Source organism: Agelaius phoeniceus, chromosome 16 (genome assembly GCF_051311805.1).
Source record: "Agelaius phoeniceus isolate bAgePho1 chromosome 16, bAgePho1.hap1, whole genome shotgun sequence".
NCBI lineage: Eukaryota > Metazoa > Chordata > Aves > Passeriformes > Icteridae > Agelaius > Agelaius phoeniceus.
This window is the reverse complement of record NC_135280.1, coordinates 12,470,081-12,488,896: the sequence shown is the minus strand read 5'-3', so window position 1 is coordinate 12,488,896 and position 18,816 is coordinate 12,470,081. Positions and strand designations below refer to the sequence as shown.

At 38.8% G+C, this 18,816-nt stretch overlaps 1 protein-coding gene across 33 annotated transcripts in view; it reads left to right on the top strand.

The window, feature by feature from the left end:
- The window catches only part of RBFOX1 (RNA binding fox-1 homolog 1), a 1,204,921-nt gene that overhangs the window by 845,482 nt on the left and 340,623 nt on the right, over positions 1-18,816 (top strand). The window contains exon 1 of one of the 33 annotated variants that reach the window (XM_077187113.1): positions 7,076-7,279. The exons of the other annotated variants lie outside the window; for them this stretch is intronic. Within the exon in view, the coding sequence (XP_077043228.1) occupies positions 7,262-7,279 (18 nt within the window). The 5' untranslated portion in view covers positions 7,076-7,261. Of the gene's footprint in view, positions 1-7,075; positions 7,280-18,816 lie in introns of those variants that run through there. 33 annotated transcript variants of the gene reach the window in all.

Here is an 18,816-nt window from a genome sequence, read left to right as displayed (position 1 = left end):
TAATGAGACAGCAATAGTGAGACACCAATTGTCTCAAAAATGCCCCACTCAGCTGTTTTGTTAATGGAGTTAACTCAGGGCTGTCCTTGTGCCCTGCTAATACCCTGGAGTGATCAGCACCTGAGCATCAGCTTTTTGTCTGCTTTTGGAGATATCTCAATCCTCTTATGAACTCCTTTTCTCTTTTCTCTCTCAATAGCCAGGATTAGTTTTGTCGTGTTCCATTCCTTGCCCCTGCAGTGCCTCCCTCAAACCCTGTCCCCGTGTCTCCGTGTCACTTGTCCTGCCTGTTTGTCACTTGTCCATGGGCTGCAGAGGCTTTCCTGATACTGCGAGCAGAACTGGGGGTGCTGCCCAGCCTCATTGGTTCTGCTGCTGTTGCCAGGAGTTCAGGTGCCAGAGGAGCAGGTTTTTCACCTTTTCCATGGCACGGTTGCTGTACAAGGGTGCTGCCATCAGCTCTGGGAGCAGAAGGGTGCTCAGCACACACTGAGGATGTGCCTGTGCCTCACCAAATGAAAACACTGATAGAAGCCAGCCTCAGTGAGGAGGCTGTTCTCACCTTGTTAAAAGCAAGTGAGAGGAGAAGACAGAGCATGAACTAGTTTTGTCAGATCTATGGTCAGAAATAGCAGCTGATAGGTTTGCTGTGATAAGCTCTGCTGAAAGGTAGGCTGTTCCATGATTTACTGAACTATTAGAAGTGGTAAAACTGATCCATTTGTTATCATCCAGTGCATAAAGACTTCAGGATTTAAGGAGCCTGCACTAAATAACAAAGCAATTTATATACTCATAAACTGAAAATTACAGGGAAGAAGTCCTTAAGTCATTGGTAATAGGAGCCTTTTATCATATTAGTGATGATTACCAAATGTTAACCCCTACTCCTATTTTTAAAACCAAATCTTACCTTACAGTAGTTGCAATTACTTAAAGAACTCCTAGAGACAACTTTGTATAGATTTATTATGCAAGTGTGGCAAGTTTCATTTATTAATCTGAGTGCCATCCCTCTCCCAGCCCATCAGGTCCCTGCATCAGCTGATGTGAGCTGATTGATGGCTCTGCCAGCAGCAGCATGGGGCTGATGTCACCTGAGCAATGGCATCAGCTTTACCCAAAGCAAATTTGAGTCTAATATCTTGAAAAGAGATTTTTTTTTTTCCTGTGCTTCAATAACTAGATAATAGTTAGCAATAGTTGGTTTCAGATTAGTCTGTTCTAAGGAGAATATAATTATGTGTCCTACTGTGAAGATGGAAATACCCTCTGCCAGGTTTTAAAAATGCATTATAAGATTGTGAGTTGTCTTTGTGTTCTCTTGAAGCAAAGATTTTATGGGCACTGGAAAGAAGATGTTGACTAAAGCTAAGCAAACATTTGCCTGGAGGTAATTTTACTGATGACATTAGTTTCTTTTTTCTGCTCCAGAGTGTCCTGAGATACTTAATTCATTCAATTTCCTTCAGCCAATCTAAGTTCTCAAGGAACAGATGAATTGAGAGCCACTTGTTACCAGTACTCAATATTTGATATCCAGCTTGCTTTATTTAAATGTGAATGATTACATGCTGAAACAGATTGGCTTCTTTTTGTGAGCTGTATAAGCAGAGTATCTAAAATCAAGATTTGCACACACACCTGGATGTTGCAGGGAAGAAAATTGGAGAGCCATACTAACATTTCAGGGAATTTAGTAAAACTCTTTTCTTGCAGCAGGCAAATTCTGATCCCATTGCCCTTGTGTTAAACTTTTCTTTCTCAGGCCTTATTGAAGTAAATTCAAATGCATCATCAAGCCCCAGTAGCACTGACCAGACTGAAGCTGGAATCCAGCTGAGATCCTAAGCCCAGGAGGGATGATGAGAGGGTTTCCTGAGGCTGCCAGGGCTCTCTTTGGCAGAACTGCTGGCTGAGTCTGTTCTCACCAAAGAGAGAGAAGAAGCAGCACCTGCCACTGAAATTATGGGGATGGATTGATTGAGCTTTTACCAACTGAAGAATGATCACTAATAATTTGGCTTAATTATAATCACTTAGTTACCCTGAGTTTTGTCAGGATAGGATGTTTGAGTGTTGGGAGAAATCAGCCAGACTTGGTTCCAGACACATCACAAATGAAGTGTTTGTACCAGACAAAGGGGCAGACCCTTCATGGTGTTCTTCCCATCACTTTGCTGTGCTAAGTGTTGGGAAAATTAATCCACAGACACCAGAGGTTTATGTCCAAAAAGGAGACAGAGGAGTCTTTTTACTTTATTTGAATAAAGGCAGAGGCCATGGGGCATTCCCCTGGGATCTCTCAGAGTTTTGGAGGACACAGCCTCCTTTTTATCCCAATTTCCCAGCCACATTTCCCTTCTCTCTTTTCCCATTTCTGAGGTACTTGAGAGGTTCAAACTTCCCCATACACCTGATATCAGAGATTTCCCTCTAATGTGGGGAAATTTTAATTTTTAATTCTTATGGAATTTAGGGTTTTTTTTTTCTTCTCCATTGTTTCTTTCATCTTTCAATGTCTAATTTCATTTATCAACAAACCTAAAGTTTATTTGTAAAGGGAAATATCTTTTTCCATTCACCAATCAGTGGAATTCTTCCCGTTGCTTCTTTTCTCTCCCAGTGCTGGTTTTATCCAGCAGCAGCCCCACAGCTGGTTTGTAAAGACAAATCCACTGTTCCTCTCATAAGGAAAGGGAAAACAGAATTTGATGTTGCTGGTTCAGTGGGCAGTGATCAGCTCTGTGCACCCCACACATCTGCCATGGAATGTGGGACTGGGGCAGCTCCCATGGGCCTCCATCCTGCTCGTCCCCCTTGCACTGAGCACAATTCACCTCAGCCACCAGTCCTGACTGGGGGTGTGACATTGTGCTGAGCTTTAATGACCAGGTTGTTGGCTGCTTGCTCCTCGGCCTTTCCTGGGACAATATTCTGACCCTGTTGTAGAGCAAATGGGCACAGAAACCAATTTCGTGCATCAAAAATGACAGAAAGGCTAAAGCAATAGAAATTAATTGAAAATGGGAAAAAAAACCCACAAAAAAACCCAACAAAACACAAAAACAAAAACCTGTGTGGTGAAAACAGAGTTTATAAACTAATGGAGCTGTTTTTCTAAACACAGAGTTTATAAACCAACATAAAGTTGCACTTCAGTTGTGCTTCTGTATTTACACTGAAATCCAAAAAGCAAAAGCCAGAAAAAATACAGCAAAACCCACCCCCTTCAAACTGCAGTGACACAAGAACAGATTAAGGACTTGTTTTGTTTCCATACCTCATACTTTCATTTCATATACAGCCATAATAGATGAGGCTGTGAAGGTGTGGAAATTAAGCACAAACACAAACATTTCTTGCCTTCTAAATGCTTCAAATGATTTTTTGTGTTCTGTGTAACTTATGTGAGATTTTAGCGTTGCTGCAGCTCATGTATCATGTGCATCATTTGTATTTTTTCTTGGGGAACCTGAAGTAAAAGAAACCAGTTTATTACCAGTAGTGGCAGTGTAATAATTACCATCACATTCCCACCCTCCTTTTGCTTTTTGGTTTTTAAGAATCATTAAATCCCTCTGGTTTAAGTTTGGAAGAACAGAGATGTTAGTTGAAAACGAGGACTCATTAAAGTCAGTAAGTTTTGTCTTTGCAGTCCATTAGTCAAATCTATGATTTTGATACCCTTCTGTATGGTCATATAGCACCTAGAAAAACAGATTATGCCATCTAGCACTGAGCTTGTTTTAATATTCCTGCAGTTCCTAGGAGTCTTATATCCCTTGCAAAAGGAGGAACTTAGTCTGCATTTTCTTATCTTCCAATGCAGCAAGCAGCAATATCAGTGCTATTTCCAATCTTCTGTGTCATTAATAAATATGCCAAGATATGTCTGTGAATTATGGTCCTTTAATAAGGTAATGGAACTCCTAGAATCTAGGGCTTGATTTTTTAGAAATGGGAACTGTTTAGGTGCCAATAAGAATGTGCTGATCACATACATAACTAATCTTGATTAATTATGAGTACGAATTTTATTGTTTCCTTGTTACTATTACCAAGTATTTTTATCTATCCTTAATATCTCACCAATCCCTCGTGATTCTGGAGGGAAAATAAATGATATTCTGACTGATGGCAGAAGTTGAGGCTGTGGTACAAGCTCACACAGCAATGCTGGTGCTGAAGGTGGCAGTACCTGAGAGCCCCATGTGAGCATCAGAGGAGCTGGGCCATTACAGCAGCAAGGAGCAAATACCCAGACTGGTATCAGATTTTCTGGCTGCCTGTTTTTTAAAAGAACACCAAGGTTCTCATTGATTTCAATAGCCTTTGACCTGAACTTGATGTCAGCTCTCCTGGACCAGCCTTTGTTAAAATGATTGTGGTCAGTACCTTCAATTTACTTTTTTCACATTGTTTGCAAATCCAGAACATGTAAGAAGTGACCTTAGCAAAAAGGGTTCAGTTTAAACTTCAGCCATAGGTGCAAAAACCAGATATCTGTTTTCAGTCCTTTTTTATCCACCTTTTTCTACCTGCACAGGAAGTACAGCTGATCTAACAAAGTATTGAATAATATTTGTGTGAAAAATAAAACACTTTAAATGAATGGTATTTTGCAGCAGCATTACAATGTGTTCCTCTTGTCTGGAGGAATAAGATGTGAAGAATTGGGTGAGTAACCAATTTAATAATGAAGAGAATTTAAAATACAGAGAGAGTAGTTGAAAGCCTTGGGACATCATCCCCTGAAGTTTCATATGCTGCCTGTGCTATGCTCCAAAACAGGCAAATTTTGATACTGCAGTGATTTATAGGCACTACCTGTGCACAGCCTTTTATCACATTAATAAAATCTTTAACTAGCCTTTGAAAATTCTAAAACCTCCTGCGTTCAGCTGAGGTGCACAGATAGAAAGAACTGCTGGCTGGCAGATGTTCAGATACATTATCAGAAAATGTATTTTCAGCCTAACCAGTACAATGTAATTCATTCCAACATGATATTTCAGGTTTATTACAGTGTAAGTGACTACAGAACACAGCGCTCTGTGCAGGAGCCTAAAGGAGCTGAAGGTGTTCAGCTTAAAGGTGACTGGGTCAGGCCTGGTACAGAGCTGAGACTTGGTGGGCAGGCTGACAGATCATTTAAACAACTCAAAACTGCAAACAAAAGGGGTTTCTTTTCCTCTTGTAGGCTGCCCAGGTGAAGGAAGTGGCTTTATTTCATGAGACTGCACTAAACTTATATAAATGTTATTGTCGTTGCACATTACATTAAAAATTATCACTTGAGGAATTGCTGTGTTAAATCTTTGCCTTTTGCCTCCACTAAGAGAGGCAACAACCTTTTAGCTGGCTGTAGTATTTTACAGATGAAGCATAAATAGCTCTGTGTGTGTATGTGTATCTGTTTATCTGGATAAACTTCTCTGTTGAAATCTTAGCGTGAGGTGCCACATGAATTGATGGCTTAATTTTGCAGTTTAATCAGCTCTGAACTGTCAGTGCCACAGCAGTTATCTTTACTTGGACCTCACCCTGGTGGCAGATTCCAGTTGGTTTAGTGCTATGGATTTCAGTTTGCTCCCCCCAGTCTTGCTTTGCTTGTGCATCTCCTCTTTATGGGCTGTTTCAGCAGGTGCCTCTCCATTTGCCACCTGCCTTGGTGCAATTTAGTCAAAGTATTTTAATTATTTAGGTGACATTTTACCTTGTATGGTCAGGCTGAATATGTAAATGGATTGGAGTCTTTAGGTAAAAAGATTGGGATTTCTTTTTTAAGAAGTGAGAAGTTTGTCAAAGATAAAAAATAAATAATCAAACATAAAAACAAGGCCAAATTTCTGTTTAATCTTGTTCCCATTACCATTTTCATACCTCATCTCTTTAGTAATTATTGATTTATGATATGGAGTTGATGCATTTGGTAGAGAGACTGTGTGAATAGCTCTCCACATCAGTACCCAAAATGTGCCATGGTCAGGGTGTGCCATGCACCAGTTCACAAGGTCAGGCATGATTCTCAAACCCAATAATGCAGCCTTAAAAATAAATAACATTTTTCTCCTTTACATTTTAAAATTGTTTCTCAGCTGAGGATGGTGTTAACTAATTTACTAATTATATTGTGTGTTTTAATGAGAGGGGTTAAATGAGTTAAAAGTATTTTCTTGTAGCAAAGGATAAAAGTCCAAGTGTCAATCAAAAAAACTCGAGTCCCCTGCATGCTCACTCATTTACATAATGTACATTCAACTTTAAAAAAAAAAGAGCAAATGATGCAGTTTTCTTTATTAACCTTTATTAAATATGCAAATCACAATCATAACTTTGATTTTTAAGTATCTATTACAGTAAAAAAAAAAACAATCTACCAAAAATAAATCAAATCAGCCCAAACCCTTTTGCTGTGGTCTGATTTACTGTTTGTACTCCCTGTTTCTGGTGCTGGCAGCAGGAAGAGCAGCAATGACACAGTGGAGACAGTAGATGGCTGTAGAAAAGTGTGTTGAGCACTCCTGTGTGAGCGTAATAAGATTGGGAAAGGCCTTGACCTGACTGGATGCAGCTTTTATCTGAAGTACATTTAAAGAGATAAAGGAGAAGCAGGGTGCAGTACATGTTCCTTTCTTTTCTGTAGGAGCTTTGCTTTGAGTTGAAAAATTTCTCAAATGTGGGGTTTGTGAGCTGGGTCCTTGAGCAGGGAGAGGTAATGGCTCCAGAGCCACCAGAGTCACTCTGAGGATTCCCCCCTCCCTCAAGACATCTTAGAAATCCTCCTATAAAATTCCTACAGCGGGGGCGTCTGTAGATCCCATAATAATAATCAGGAAGTGGTATATTCCCATTTATTTATTTATTATTACTTTTTTTTTTTCCCTCTCCCCCCCCACCACCCCCCCTCCAGTGTAGTTGGCTGCCTTTAGTGCACGGACCTGCTCATTAAATAGATACACCAAGAACTGTTACCTAAGCAAGCCTGACAGTAAAGAAAGGACAGACTGAGTTAGGGAGAAAAAGGGAAGAAAAAAGACAGCCTGAAGCAAGTCACTTCACACGCAGAAAGAGCCACTGAACGAATGCTGTGCTCATAAACAAACTAAAAAAAATACCTTGTATAAGAAGAGAACTGTGAGGACTTGACAGAAAAAAGGCAAGATTTTCTACCCACTGTTTTCAGTTTTCCTTCCAGACATACTTGGTGAAGTAAGGAGACTTCTGTTTGCTGACAGAGCCCTTGATTTCTTTCAAGATGATGATGTATTTGTGGGTAGGTAGTGTCTCTCTCCATGTCAATCTTTTGTTAATAAATGGACTTTGGGAGCGTGGATTTTAGCTGTAGTTGCAGCATGTTTTGTGCTATGCAAGGTGTGTGTGCTGCAGGGGAGCGTGGCTGGGGTGCAGTACCTGTGCTTGCATTTCCAGGCACAGTTTAAACAAACCGGGTCATTTACTGAAGCTGGAATTTATTTTTGTGATTTGCAGGATGTGCAGGGTGCACTGCTTGCTTTTCAATGCCTTAGAACATATTCCAGTCGTGTGAGATTCACTGTGGGGTTCAGTTACAAAGCGAACGCTGCATCACTTGTGGCTGCTCAGAATTTGCTTTCTTTGTAAGAAATGAAACAATCTTAGTGTGATTAAAACTTCTAATGTGTGTTACTTAACCCAGTTGCTTTTATACTAATTGTCACAGTCTGTCTTGGCTTTTGAAGTTTCTGGCAATTGACAACTGCAGATAAAGAAATAGATACTGTGTTCCTATTTCTGTGATGTTACATTCAGCATTGTTCTGATTCTTTGCAGCAAAATCTGCTCACCTTAAAAATAATGTTGTGTCGTGGCATGTATGTTTTGAATTAGTAAAGCTATTAACCTGTGTATTCATCCAGGTTTTGATACAGAATGTTTTATTTCTTAGCAAAACAAACCCACAAAGAAATCACTGAACAAATCTGCATACTTAAAAGCTTTTCTGTGTTCCTCTTCAAAGCCTGTACATCTTCTGGGAAAATATTTTAAACTAATCTCATTTGACAATCTATTTATTTATTTAATTTAAATGTATGTAAAAATAGACAAGCGTGCAGCTAATCTGGGCCACCTCTGCAAAACAGGCTGCAGGGGAGCAGCACTGAATTCTCAGAGATATTATCAGGAATCACTCCTTCTCTTTTGAAATCACTCCTGCTTCATGCTGTAAATCTGCCTCTATGCTTTCTTCTCATTTCTGTTGACCCTCCACTGTATCCTATAACTTTTGCAAAAGGCACTGCGTGCAGACTCTAAAGTTTGTTTTTTCAGTGCTTTGCCCTGTGCTATCGTTTCGGGAGCTCACCAATCACCGAGCCTTATGATTTTGTCTTTTTCTTTTTTTCTGGGCTCTGTAGTACAAGCCCCTTGAATTTTCACCAGTGTGTCTGTGTATTTACCAGCAACCCTGACTGTTGCTGGTTTTTAACCCTTACCACCATTCTATATTGAAGCTGAATTTCATTCTCATTTTAGATTTCTAAATCAGATCCCTCAGTTGCAGCAGTGGGTCTTTCATTCAGTTTGTGCTGTGCTGTTAGAGATGCCATCTCCAAAGGAGAGGCTCAGGAAATATGTGAGGAAAAGCCCTTTTTTCTGATATGCACTCTGAGGTGAAAGGACGTGCATTATTGTGTATTATTCTGTTTCTCTGAGGCACAGGCTCAAAAGGTTTGAAATCCAGGGATCCTCTCCCTCCCCAAGCCTAGGGATCATTCTTAACTTGGAAATTCAGTGTAATACATTTTCTTGCAGGTAGCCATGCAGATTTCTGAACTTTTAGTGCACTGTATTTTTTATTTTTTGTGAACTTTTATAGTTATTCTTTTTAGAGATGTATATAAATGCTTTAAGCAGAACAGCCATAGTAACAAGCAGTTTCTGATGGTACCAATTCCTGGTTTTCAAAGCTCCTAGTAATTCATGTAAAGGTTTCAGTAATTAACGTTTCACATTTAAAAGTGTGTTCATTCCATTTTTATTTAGTCCTTTTTACTCACATTGTATGATGTCTGTTTTGTTCTGGTTTTCTGATTTGCAGAATTCTTTAAACAGTCCCTCTCTCTTTTGGCACTGCTACACCTGAGTATTGAGAATCCTTCCCATTTGCAACTGAACTTTTCCAGTGTAAATTATTTGTGTAAAATCTCAAGATTGGTGGGCAGAAGCAGAGAATAAGCATTTTTTAATTGTAGCAGAACGTTATTACTTTGTGGGTTTTTATGGAAATAGAGGATTTGTATTCATAGATTATTTTTTTTCTGAAATGTTGATTTTTTTTAAACTCAGTACATTGTGGCCATGCATAGGTACCTAAGATGCAGCATATAAAAATGCAGTAAAAGGTGCAGTAGGCAAACATGAGACTTGCAGTAGAAGTGGGTGCAAGGTATAAACTCATAGCAGCACTTGAAATGCTTTCTCCTGACATCACATCCATTTTTTATGTAATTATAAAAAGCTTCTCAGCAATATTATTAAAATTTAAAGTAGCCAAGTTGTGTGAAAATATAATCTACCCTTTTTAAAGGGCTTAAAATTAACTGATTACTTTGACTGAGATTTTTTTCAGACTATTCACTCATTTATGTGGCAGTGCTTACCTGTTGTTTCATTCCGTGTGTAACACAGAAACATTTTGGATATTTGCAAAGTAAAATAAAATTTTGATTTCTTCCCATTTTCTGATGTCTTAGACATTATCATGGAACACTTTGATGTCTTTTTTTTTTTTTTAAATTCTACTGATGACAGTGATATCGAGTTCCTTTTATTGCAAGCTGAACATGTTTACCTAACTTAAAATATTGTGCAGGAATGCAGAGCACAGACACTAATTCAGACTATTGAATGGAACAGTCTTGATTAGGTGCTGTTTTTTAAATACTTATTTCAACATCTCAAAAAGTAGAGAAAGATTTTCGTGTTGTTAACCCTGTCAAAGGAAACCCGTATTTGTTGACACCCTAAGCAATTAAATGATGTTTGTATTTATATTTTCCTCCTTCCCTGGACAAAGGAGATGTTTTTTTGGTCTGGTACTTTTTGCACAGGAATCAGAGTTCAGCAGTGTCAGAGTTCACACTGACCAAGAAACTTTGAAGGCTTTCAGGCATGACTGATTTAGTGAAACCAAAAGGGAATATATTCCCTCAGAGGGGTACAGAGCCATTTCCATCTGCTGGAGCTGCACTTGCACGCCCCTTTGTCCCCAAGATGAGATGGTTGCAGTGACTCAGGGTGTTGTGGGTCACTGCAGGTGCTCATTGCCATTTCCTGTGGAACTCCCCAGAGCTGATGGGTTTGCTCAGAGTGTAACAAATATTGGTGTTAGGGGGCTCTGAAGCTGCTGGCTGGTGCTTAGTGTGTAACTTGGGGTGGCTGGAAGCTGAGGCTGCTCCCAGTCTTTCAGAGCCCTCTCTTTCTGTACACTATTTCTCCTCCTTTTTTTTTTTATACTTTGAAAAATAAGCCCAGTTTGTCCACACAGCACAGGCAGCTGCTTGATTCCCAAGCAAACAGTTCCATGGTTGGCTGTTTTCCATCTGGTTTTTCTGTTCTCACCGACCTCATGTTCGATTTTCATATTCTGAGTTAGAAGTCGAGCATTTAAAGTTGCTACATGTCATGAAAAAAATCAAATGTTGTAGGAAAAACTGGAACAAAATAATTGGTAAATATATTTTTAAAATAAGAATTGTTAGCTTTCCACACTTTCTTGTATGCTACAATGCTAGACTAAAATTACCTTAATGTACCATAATACAGTTTGATAAATTTTATAAACATCTAATTAATGTCTGCTTAGTCAGAGGAGTGCTTCATTCCTGTCAGTCTGCTGTTCTTTTTAATAATAGGGAATGAGTTGTCAGAAATTTGGTGTATATTTAGCAGAGATTTTTTCCAGTAGCAGCTTCAGAATGATACTTGATCAAACAAGGCAGAAAGCATGTCAGCAAATGAAATTTGGTATTTTTCCCAAAACTAGAGTAGGCAGATACAGAGAAACAGATTGAAAAAAAAAATGTGTATGCAATAGCAACAAGATAATTTCTTCTGGCAATGGGATACTGTTTTGACAACTCTGTAGAATAAAGCTTTTGGGTCCAATACAGAGAATTGTACTTGTCTGAATTAGCAAAATGTTCCTTAAACGAACATCTGGGAAGAAGTCTGGAAGAAAAAAGAAACAGACTCTAGCACAAATTTCATCTGGGTATTTAGGAGTTGAAACTCCTTTATGGTTGCATTTCTGGTGCCTCTCCTATTCAGAGGCATCCTAATACACGTACAAGAGTCTGTGTCAGCTCCCACATTCCAAAGCAGATGGAATTTGATTCAGCTGACCAAGGCCTGCACGTTTTTGTGCAGGCACAGAGTGTGCCCTGCTCCTGGCTCAGGGAAGGTGTCAGTGCCAGCCTAACTGGGGCTCCTTGTGTGCTCAGTGCTGCAGGACACCTCTGAAAAGGCTTTTTGCTCTAAAGGAGATGAGGGCCCTCAGCAGATGGGAAATGACTAAAATGATCAAGGAGCAAAACCTTAGAATTGTTTTTAAATTACAGTAAGGAACAAATACAATGCTCCTATTTTTTTGGGTAACTTGACCTACTGTGTATTTTGTAGCATTGAAATTGTGTGCATTAAGCAGAGGATTGCTCTCTTCAATGAGGATTTCCAAAAACACCCTGGACTAAGACAAAATGCACTGGTGACTGTGCCTAAGGAGCTACAGACAGTGAGATCCAGCATGAGCTAAGCTGAAAGAATAAATGACTCTGCTGAAAACAGTCAGAGGAACACTTGAGCAGTATGGATTTTATTGCATAGAATTATTGAGTAATCAAAGTATTTAGATCCTATTAGTTAGGAAAAATCAAACATATTAGCAGAAAAGCTGCAGATATCTTCAGACTCAGTGATTCTCATTCTGCTTTCCACTGAGACCTTGAATAAAACATGCAGCTTCCTCTTCTGCATCTGACTGCCTGACCACTGATGTTGAATAAATGTGTACCTTTTATTATTAACACAGAAAAATACAAAATGGTTTCATCATAGAGTATGCTGATGTGAATGGTAAGGATCTTCAAGGGTACCTGGCTCAATAAACTTGAATAATGAAGTATTGCAATTTATAAATCTACAGTCTTGATGGCTAAAATAAAAGGACTGACAGAGGTGTTGAATGACAATAGGATTACAATTAGTTATGGAGGAATCTAAGACAATTCTCAGTAGATTGTCTTTATGCATCTGTTGGAACACACACATATACTTGGCTTAAAATGATATATATAACACCTCATGTTTTGATGACAAAGCTAAAAATCACACTAGCATGCAAAACATGAAGACATTCAGCAAAATCAACTTTTTTAGTATGAAGGGAGAAATGAAACAGAAGAGAAAAGCAATTCCAGTCAGAATATTTGACAGTAACTTCTGGCCATTGGGTATGTTCAATTCTTGAAGGGTTTTCTTGCCCTGCTATGGTATTTTGTAGAACACCATGCTGTTATTGATGTGGGGTAAGAAAGGCAGGAGAACAAATCAGGACGATGCTCTGTAATGTCCAGCAGTGCAGATAGGCAAGCAAGCCAGTTTTGGTTTGTAAAAACAATGTACATTCCTTTAGACACCAACACACATAAGTGTTTGATGAAACTGAATTTAAACAGGATCAAATTTAGCTTAAGCATCAAGGATATATTTATTATCATTACTGATTGTTGCAGCAGAATCAGGGCATTTTGTGTAAGGCAGCATGACTGACTTGCTCTGCTCTCTTTTGAAGTTGCATTATATGTTCTGTATAGTTTAATTGCCAAATCTGCTCTCCCCCCTTCCCTTAGCAGGGAGTTACACTTGTCCAATTAACCTTATCTTCACTGTGTCCCCCTTAATAGCACTGCTTTCCATCAGAGCTTTGAGTGAGCTGTGTGGGTGTCTTTATCAGTGCAGGGATGTGTGAGAGGAAAGAATTGAACAAAGGCTGCATGAAATGGGGCTGGCTGAGCAGCTTGGAGCCCTCCTATTGTCCCAAGATGATTCTCTCTCAGTGGAAATCCTTCCTGAGCACCTCTTGTGGGACTGGTGGCTTTGCAGAACCTCAGCTGCTCTTGGAGGCAGAGGAATGAACAAGTCCTGCAGGTTTTTTTGGGGCAGTTGAGGAACCTTGTTTGTGTCTTGAGATTAATATGTGGATGTGTTCCTTTTGGATGTTTATTCCAGTGCAGTGTGCCTGCTGGAGAAGCTGTCAAAGTGCCTAAGCCAAGATTTCTTTATCTTGTCCCTGGAATGTGCAAGTGCCACTAGGCTGGATTTACCTTTTAGAACTGGTTAGGCTGTCTCACAGTTTAATCAACAGAAGGGGATGTTTACTAATCAAAGTATGGGTATCTGTAAACATCTTTTGGTGTCTTTCCATATGACTTCCTTTTCCCCTTCTGCTCCTGGGTTGAGATTCCTTCCTTGCCAAGCAGATGAATCTGTGTTTGGATCCTTGTCATAGCCTAGGATGGGAATCCACCTGTTCTTCCTGCAGCCAGAAAGCTGCAGTCCAACATTCCTGCAGAAATGACTGCTCTTCCATAGGTTTCTAACACACTAAGTATGTTTTTCCCCATCAGGATGGCAGTTGTGTCATGGGTTGGACCCAGCTAGCAGCCAAATTGCCTCTCACTCTCCACCTCAGTGGGACAGGGAGGGAGGAGGAGAGGGAAGAACTGGAGTGAGAAAGCTCATGAATGAGACAGCAGGAAAACATAGAGATCACCTCCTGATCACTGTCACAGCAGACTTGCCTTGGAAGAAATGACACAATTCATTGCCAATTATCATTTCTGCCAATTCAGTTTGTCAATTTAATTTCTGGTTCAGGTAGTGGAAAACAAAACCAAGGCCCCTTTTTGTTTTCACCACAAGTTCAACTCCCACTCTTCAGCAAGGCAATGAGTGGCATGGAGGGATTGCAGTCAGGACACAGGAGATTTTCTCTTCAGCTCCTTCTCATTCTTGCTGTGCTCCCTGGGTGTTCCTCCACGGACACAACACAGATTTAAGTCAGCCAAATACATCAGACTAAGTCTGATTATTGGCATTTCAAGTTTTCTTCACAGATTGTTGTGTTTGTAGAGCTTTCTTCATCTTTTGTGATATATACATATATAAGATACAGGGACTCCTTTTATAGGGGAAAAGCTGATACATGTTTGAATTTTACTTTTCAGTGAGCTTCTCCTCAAATATAATTACAGGAATGCGATGAAGGATAAAATGTGACAACATATTTGTGAATTGTGAGATTGAACAGAGTCTGAAGTAGATCTTATTATTGATGTGCTTCCTGCTTCATTAAATTCCCCTTAAGGTTTGCAGCATGGATATGGATCATTTGCAATAATAATTATGCAGTGATCGATTGATTGTGTCTGACATTGTACTTGTCACCTTGAAATGCAAAAACCATTTATTTTCCAGTGTGTGAACATTCCTCTTTAACATCAGACACCAGCATGCACCAGTTGGTGTTAGAGAGGGATGCATTTTATAAAGTTGGCAACTTCATCTTCACCTTTACCTGAAATGAAGTGCCACTTGTCGTTTTACAAAAATGAAAATTGCCCAGCCAGCAATGTTGTAGAGTAGAAAGCACAGTCTGCGTTCAGAGGGATTGTTAAAATGGAATGTTTGTGTTTCAGTTGGTTCCTGTGTGTTACAAAATGGTGTTGTCAATAGGTCTGTGGTGAGATGGGATGCAAAGAGCACACGTGATAAAAACTGAGGTCTCTGCTTTGGGAACTGGTGTGTGTCAGTCTGCCTCACTGAGACTTGGATTCACAGCAGTATTTACTGGAAAATCAGCAAAAAAATGCTTCCACTGTAGTCATTTTCTGAGTAAAATTCTGTGCATTTCATGTTTGAGTGGTGCAATCATCATGACAATGTAATCTTCCTTTTATTAAGAATATTTGTAGCAATGAATGAAACTCTGTCCTTTGGGCTTTCAGAATTTTGTTTCTATTGAAGTTGCAGTGAAGCAGCTGCTTGGTGGCTGCAGTTAAAGTGAAGTTAATCTGTGGGTTTTTTAATAATAAAGCAGCAGTCAAGGGAAATGTTGTTTCTACATATTCCACTTGGAGCTTTTGCAGAGCATCCATTGTTATGAAATAGGAAGTGAAGACCAAAAACTGTTTGGTGAGATGAGACTTGATTAAAAAGTGACTTTTTCAAAGCCAAAAGCTGGCTTTAGATTGCATCAAACCAAATATTTATCATTACTTTAATTTGAGATTTAAACCTTGATTCAGAGACCTAGTTTTACCTGAGCTTTGGTTTGTTTTAATCAGGATTTTTAAAACAGATGTATGGGTTTTTTAAACGAAAAACCTCAAATTATAAAATTGTCAACATCCTTCAGGGTGAAATGTTGTGCAGATGATTTTATTTCCTCCAAGGGTGAACATAGATAAGCATATAAATTGGAATATGGAAATGTTTGATATATTGATTCCCATACAACCAATTTGAAGAGTAACTGCAGTGCTAATGGTAAGGTGGCAATGTTGATTGTACTGCTGATTTAAAAATTAGTAACTCTATTTTTATTTTTATGGATACTGAATAGAGCTTACAATACTGTTTTAAAAGTGTCACATAAGAAAAATAATTCAGATTTATTTTTTTAAAAGCAGTTATTTTTTCCTGAACATTTTTTTTTCTTCAGTAAGATAACTGAAACACCTAACCTGAAGAAAGGTTTCATCTGCACTGTTTTCAGCAATTGTACTCTTTTAGCTTGTGGGTTTTTCAGAAGATATTGCAAGTCAATGCTATGGTTTTGTAGCAGTATCTGAGATAAATTGCCCCACCTGGTAACACACTCAATATAGCCCATTCTTGCCCATTAAGTTGTAATTGGAATATAGTTCCACTTTTTTCTTTCAGGTATTCAATTCTCAGCCTATGAGAATTGAATGAGAAACTCCTAATTATAAATGCAAAGCCCAGCTGGATTTTTTTTACCCATTTCCCATGTTTTCCCATGTTCTTTATGCAGTGGAAGTGTTGAGAAAGCTGAGGGAACTTTGTTTGGTGAGGAACTCTCACAATGGCCACGACTGTTTCTCCAGCTGTACCTTCCCACTCCAGCAACAACAGGAACAGCAGAGGAGGAAGGAGAAAACAATAAATGCCACTGAAAGGGAAGGGAAATGAAGGAGAGAGGGTCAAGGGGCTGAAATGAGAATATTTAAGAGATCAGGACAGGCACTGTCCTTTTCAGTTAAATGTGAAGGAGTTGTGTCCTCTTGACATCACTAAGGTTCACCTTCTAAAGCAACCCACAGGGTGAACTCATTTTTTGTCTTCATGTGTTTCAAACCCTATTTGCTGTCACAGAAACTGGAGTAGCTCTGCCATGCTGTTGATAATAATGTTCAATAATAATGTTTAATAATAATGTCTTTATTGTGCTGTGCTTTGGTTGTAGATACAGATGGCACCACCCTCTCAAATGAGGTAAATTAGTTCCAACAGAGACCATTCTAAAAAACCTTTATATTTTGGGGTGTCATTTTGGCTGAAAGGCAATTAAAAACTTGCTGTGGAAAAGGGTCTGTTTTACCCTCTTGGTGGGACTTGGTTGCAGTTCTTTGAATTGGGTAGTTAAGAGTCAGAGTGTTTTGGTCAGTTTTTTCTTTCCCTGCATGTTGGCAACATGTTTGATGACTCTATGGATAGCAACAGGATGATAATAATAATAATAATAATAATAATAATAATAATAATAATAATAATAATAATAATAATACTGGGATACAAATTTTGATTTGTATATTGAGTAATTCCTCGTGAGAAGTAAGACAAGTAGAAGAGGTTTCTCTCAAGCAAGGGAAGAAAGCTGATCTAACACAAATACAAAATTACAAATTCTTTAGGAAAAAGGTGCTGGAGACAAATGAGGAATGTGGAATTAACTCTTGTAAAGACTCTGAAGGTAATTTAATAATACACACAGGCCTAGCTGAGGTGGCATAAAACATCTCATTCTACAGCTCACGTGTGAGCAATCCTGTGGTGTGGTGCAGTGATGTGTTACTGGCACTTGTAAAAGTTCCTTATGCACTTCTGTTTCTTACTTTTCATTATTAATGTGTGTGTTAAACATTTACTCTCTTATTTCAGAAGGTTATCATATGCTATTAATGTAAAACTGCACACTGAAAGCAAAGATAACAATCCTGTTTTAAGTTAATATATGGATGTTCACAGCCAGTGAACAAATTCTTAATTTAAATTGGTTTATAAAAAGCAATTATAAACAGACAAGTCAAATTTATCTCTTAGCTATAAAAACCACACACAAGTGAGCCACATGTTCAATTGGAATCTTTCCTGCTGAAATGCAAGCCTGTTCATGTCTTATTCTGTTGGACATGGAGAAATTAATATTTACTCATGTTTTGCAGCAGTGTATTACACACTGAAGATTTTTTTTCCTATGATACTACTGAAGTAATATGGTTCAGTCATCTTTTAAATGAAGAGACTCCAATTTACTTCAGAGGTATGTCTTATCAGGGAACAAATGTAATAATGTTATCAGAGCCATATAAGCAAAACATGACCAAGCAATCTTGTTTCTAATTTTTTTAGATGCACATTATTTAACTGGATAAGTGTTTTAGTGCAGCTTCCCTTATGGAAATCTCAGCACACACAGCTTCACATGTGCTGGTGTCATTTTAACCAGTCCCTTCAGTCTTGTCACACTGGCTTTGTTCAATTCAAACCCACCATTTTCCACTGAAAGACAGGTCTGTGGGATGAGTTGTTTTGGACATGATTCGCTGTATGGGAACCTTGTTTTCATATAGATTTTATATTTGTTAATAGTTCTGTTCATTTGGAACTATTTCATGTAAATGCCACCATGCTGCTACTTTTCAGATGAGCTGCACTTCAACAGAATAGCCTCAAACAGTAAAAATTATTGGGATTTTATTAGGGAAGCTGTAGAAATTACAGCTGTTTTTCTTATCACTGAATTATGACTGTATATTGAAAAAAATGCTGGGCTGAACAGCCAAGAATAGCTAAGGAGCTGCAGGATAGGCCTGAGAATGATTTGTCAGTGTCACCCAATCACATCACAGCATCACTTATCAAATTGTGTTCATCCCTGATGATTTATTGTGAATTGCTGGTTTTTGGAACCATGTGTGTGGCCCTAAAAACCCAAATGTGTTGAGCAAAAGGTACTTGCATGACATGAGAGGTGATTCCTGGACACCCCATTTGGAAATTACACTGGAGAAATTTATCATTGGTTTCTATAAATCTCCCTCATCTCTATTCAGGAAGAATTTCAGATAAAAAAGCTTAAATCTGTGTGCTGGGACTGGCTGGGGTGGAGTTTATTGCCCTCCCAGAAGCCATGGGATGTTGTGTTTGGGTGTGAGGCAGGAGCACCTTTTCCACCAAGGGAAATCCTGATCCTCCACACTGCTTCTTAGGCAGCAAGTAAATTCTTCCACCCTTCTTGTAGTCATTTTCACCTCAGATTTTGAGATTCTGCTGGGTGATTTCTCCCATCCTTTTCAGTTTCTCAGAATCCTCCCCAGTGCTTTGAGTCCAACATGATGATTCCATTACTTTGGTATTCGTACCCAGTTTTTTGTCAGGATGCCAAACTACTCTCTGGGACACTCAGGTCACAAAAGGGGAAAAATATTTTCAAATTGGTTATATCCTTGATGATTCTAAATGAAGTGT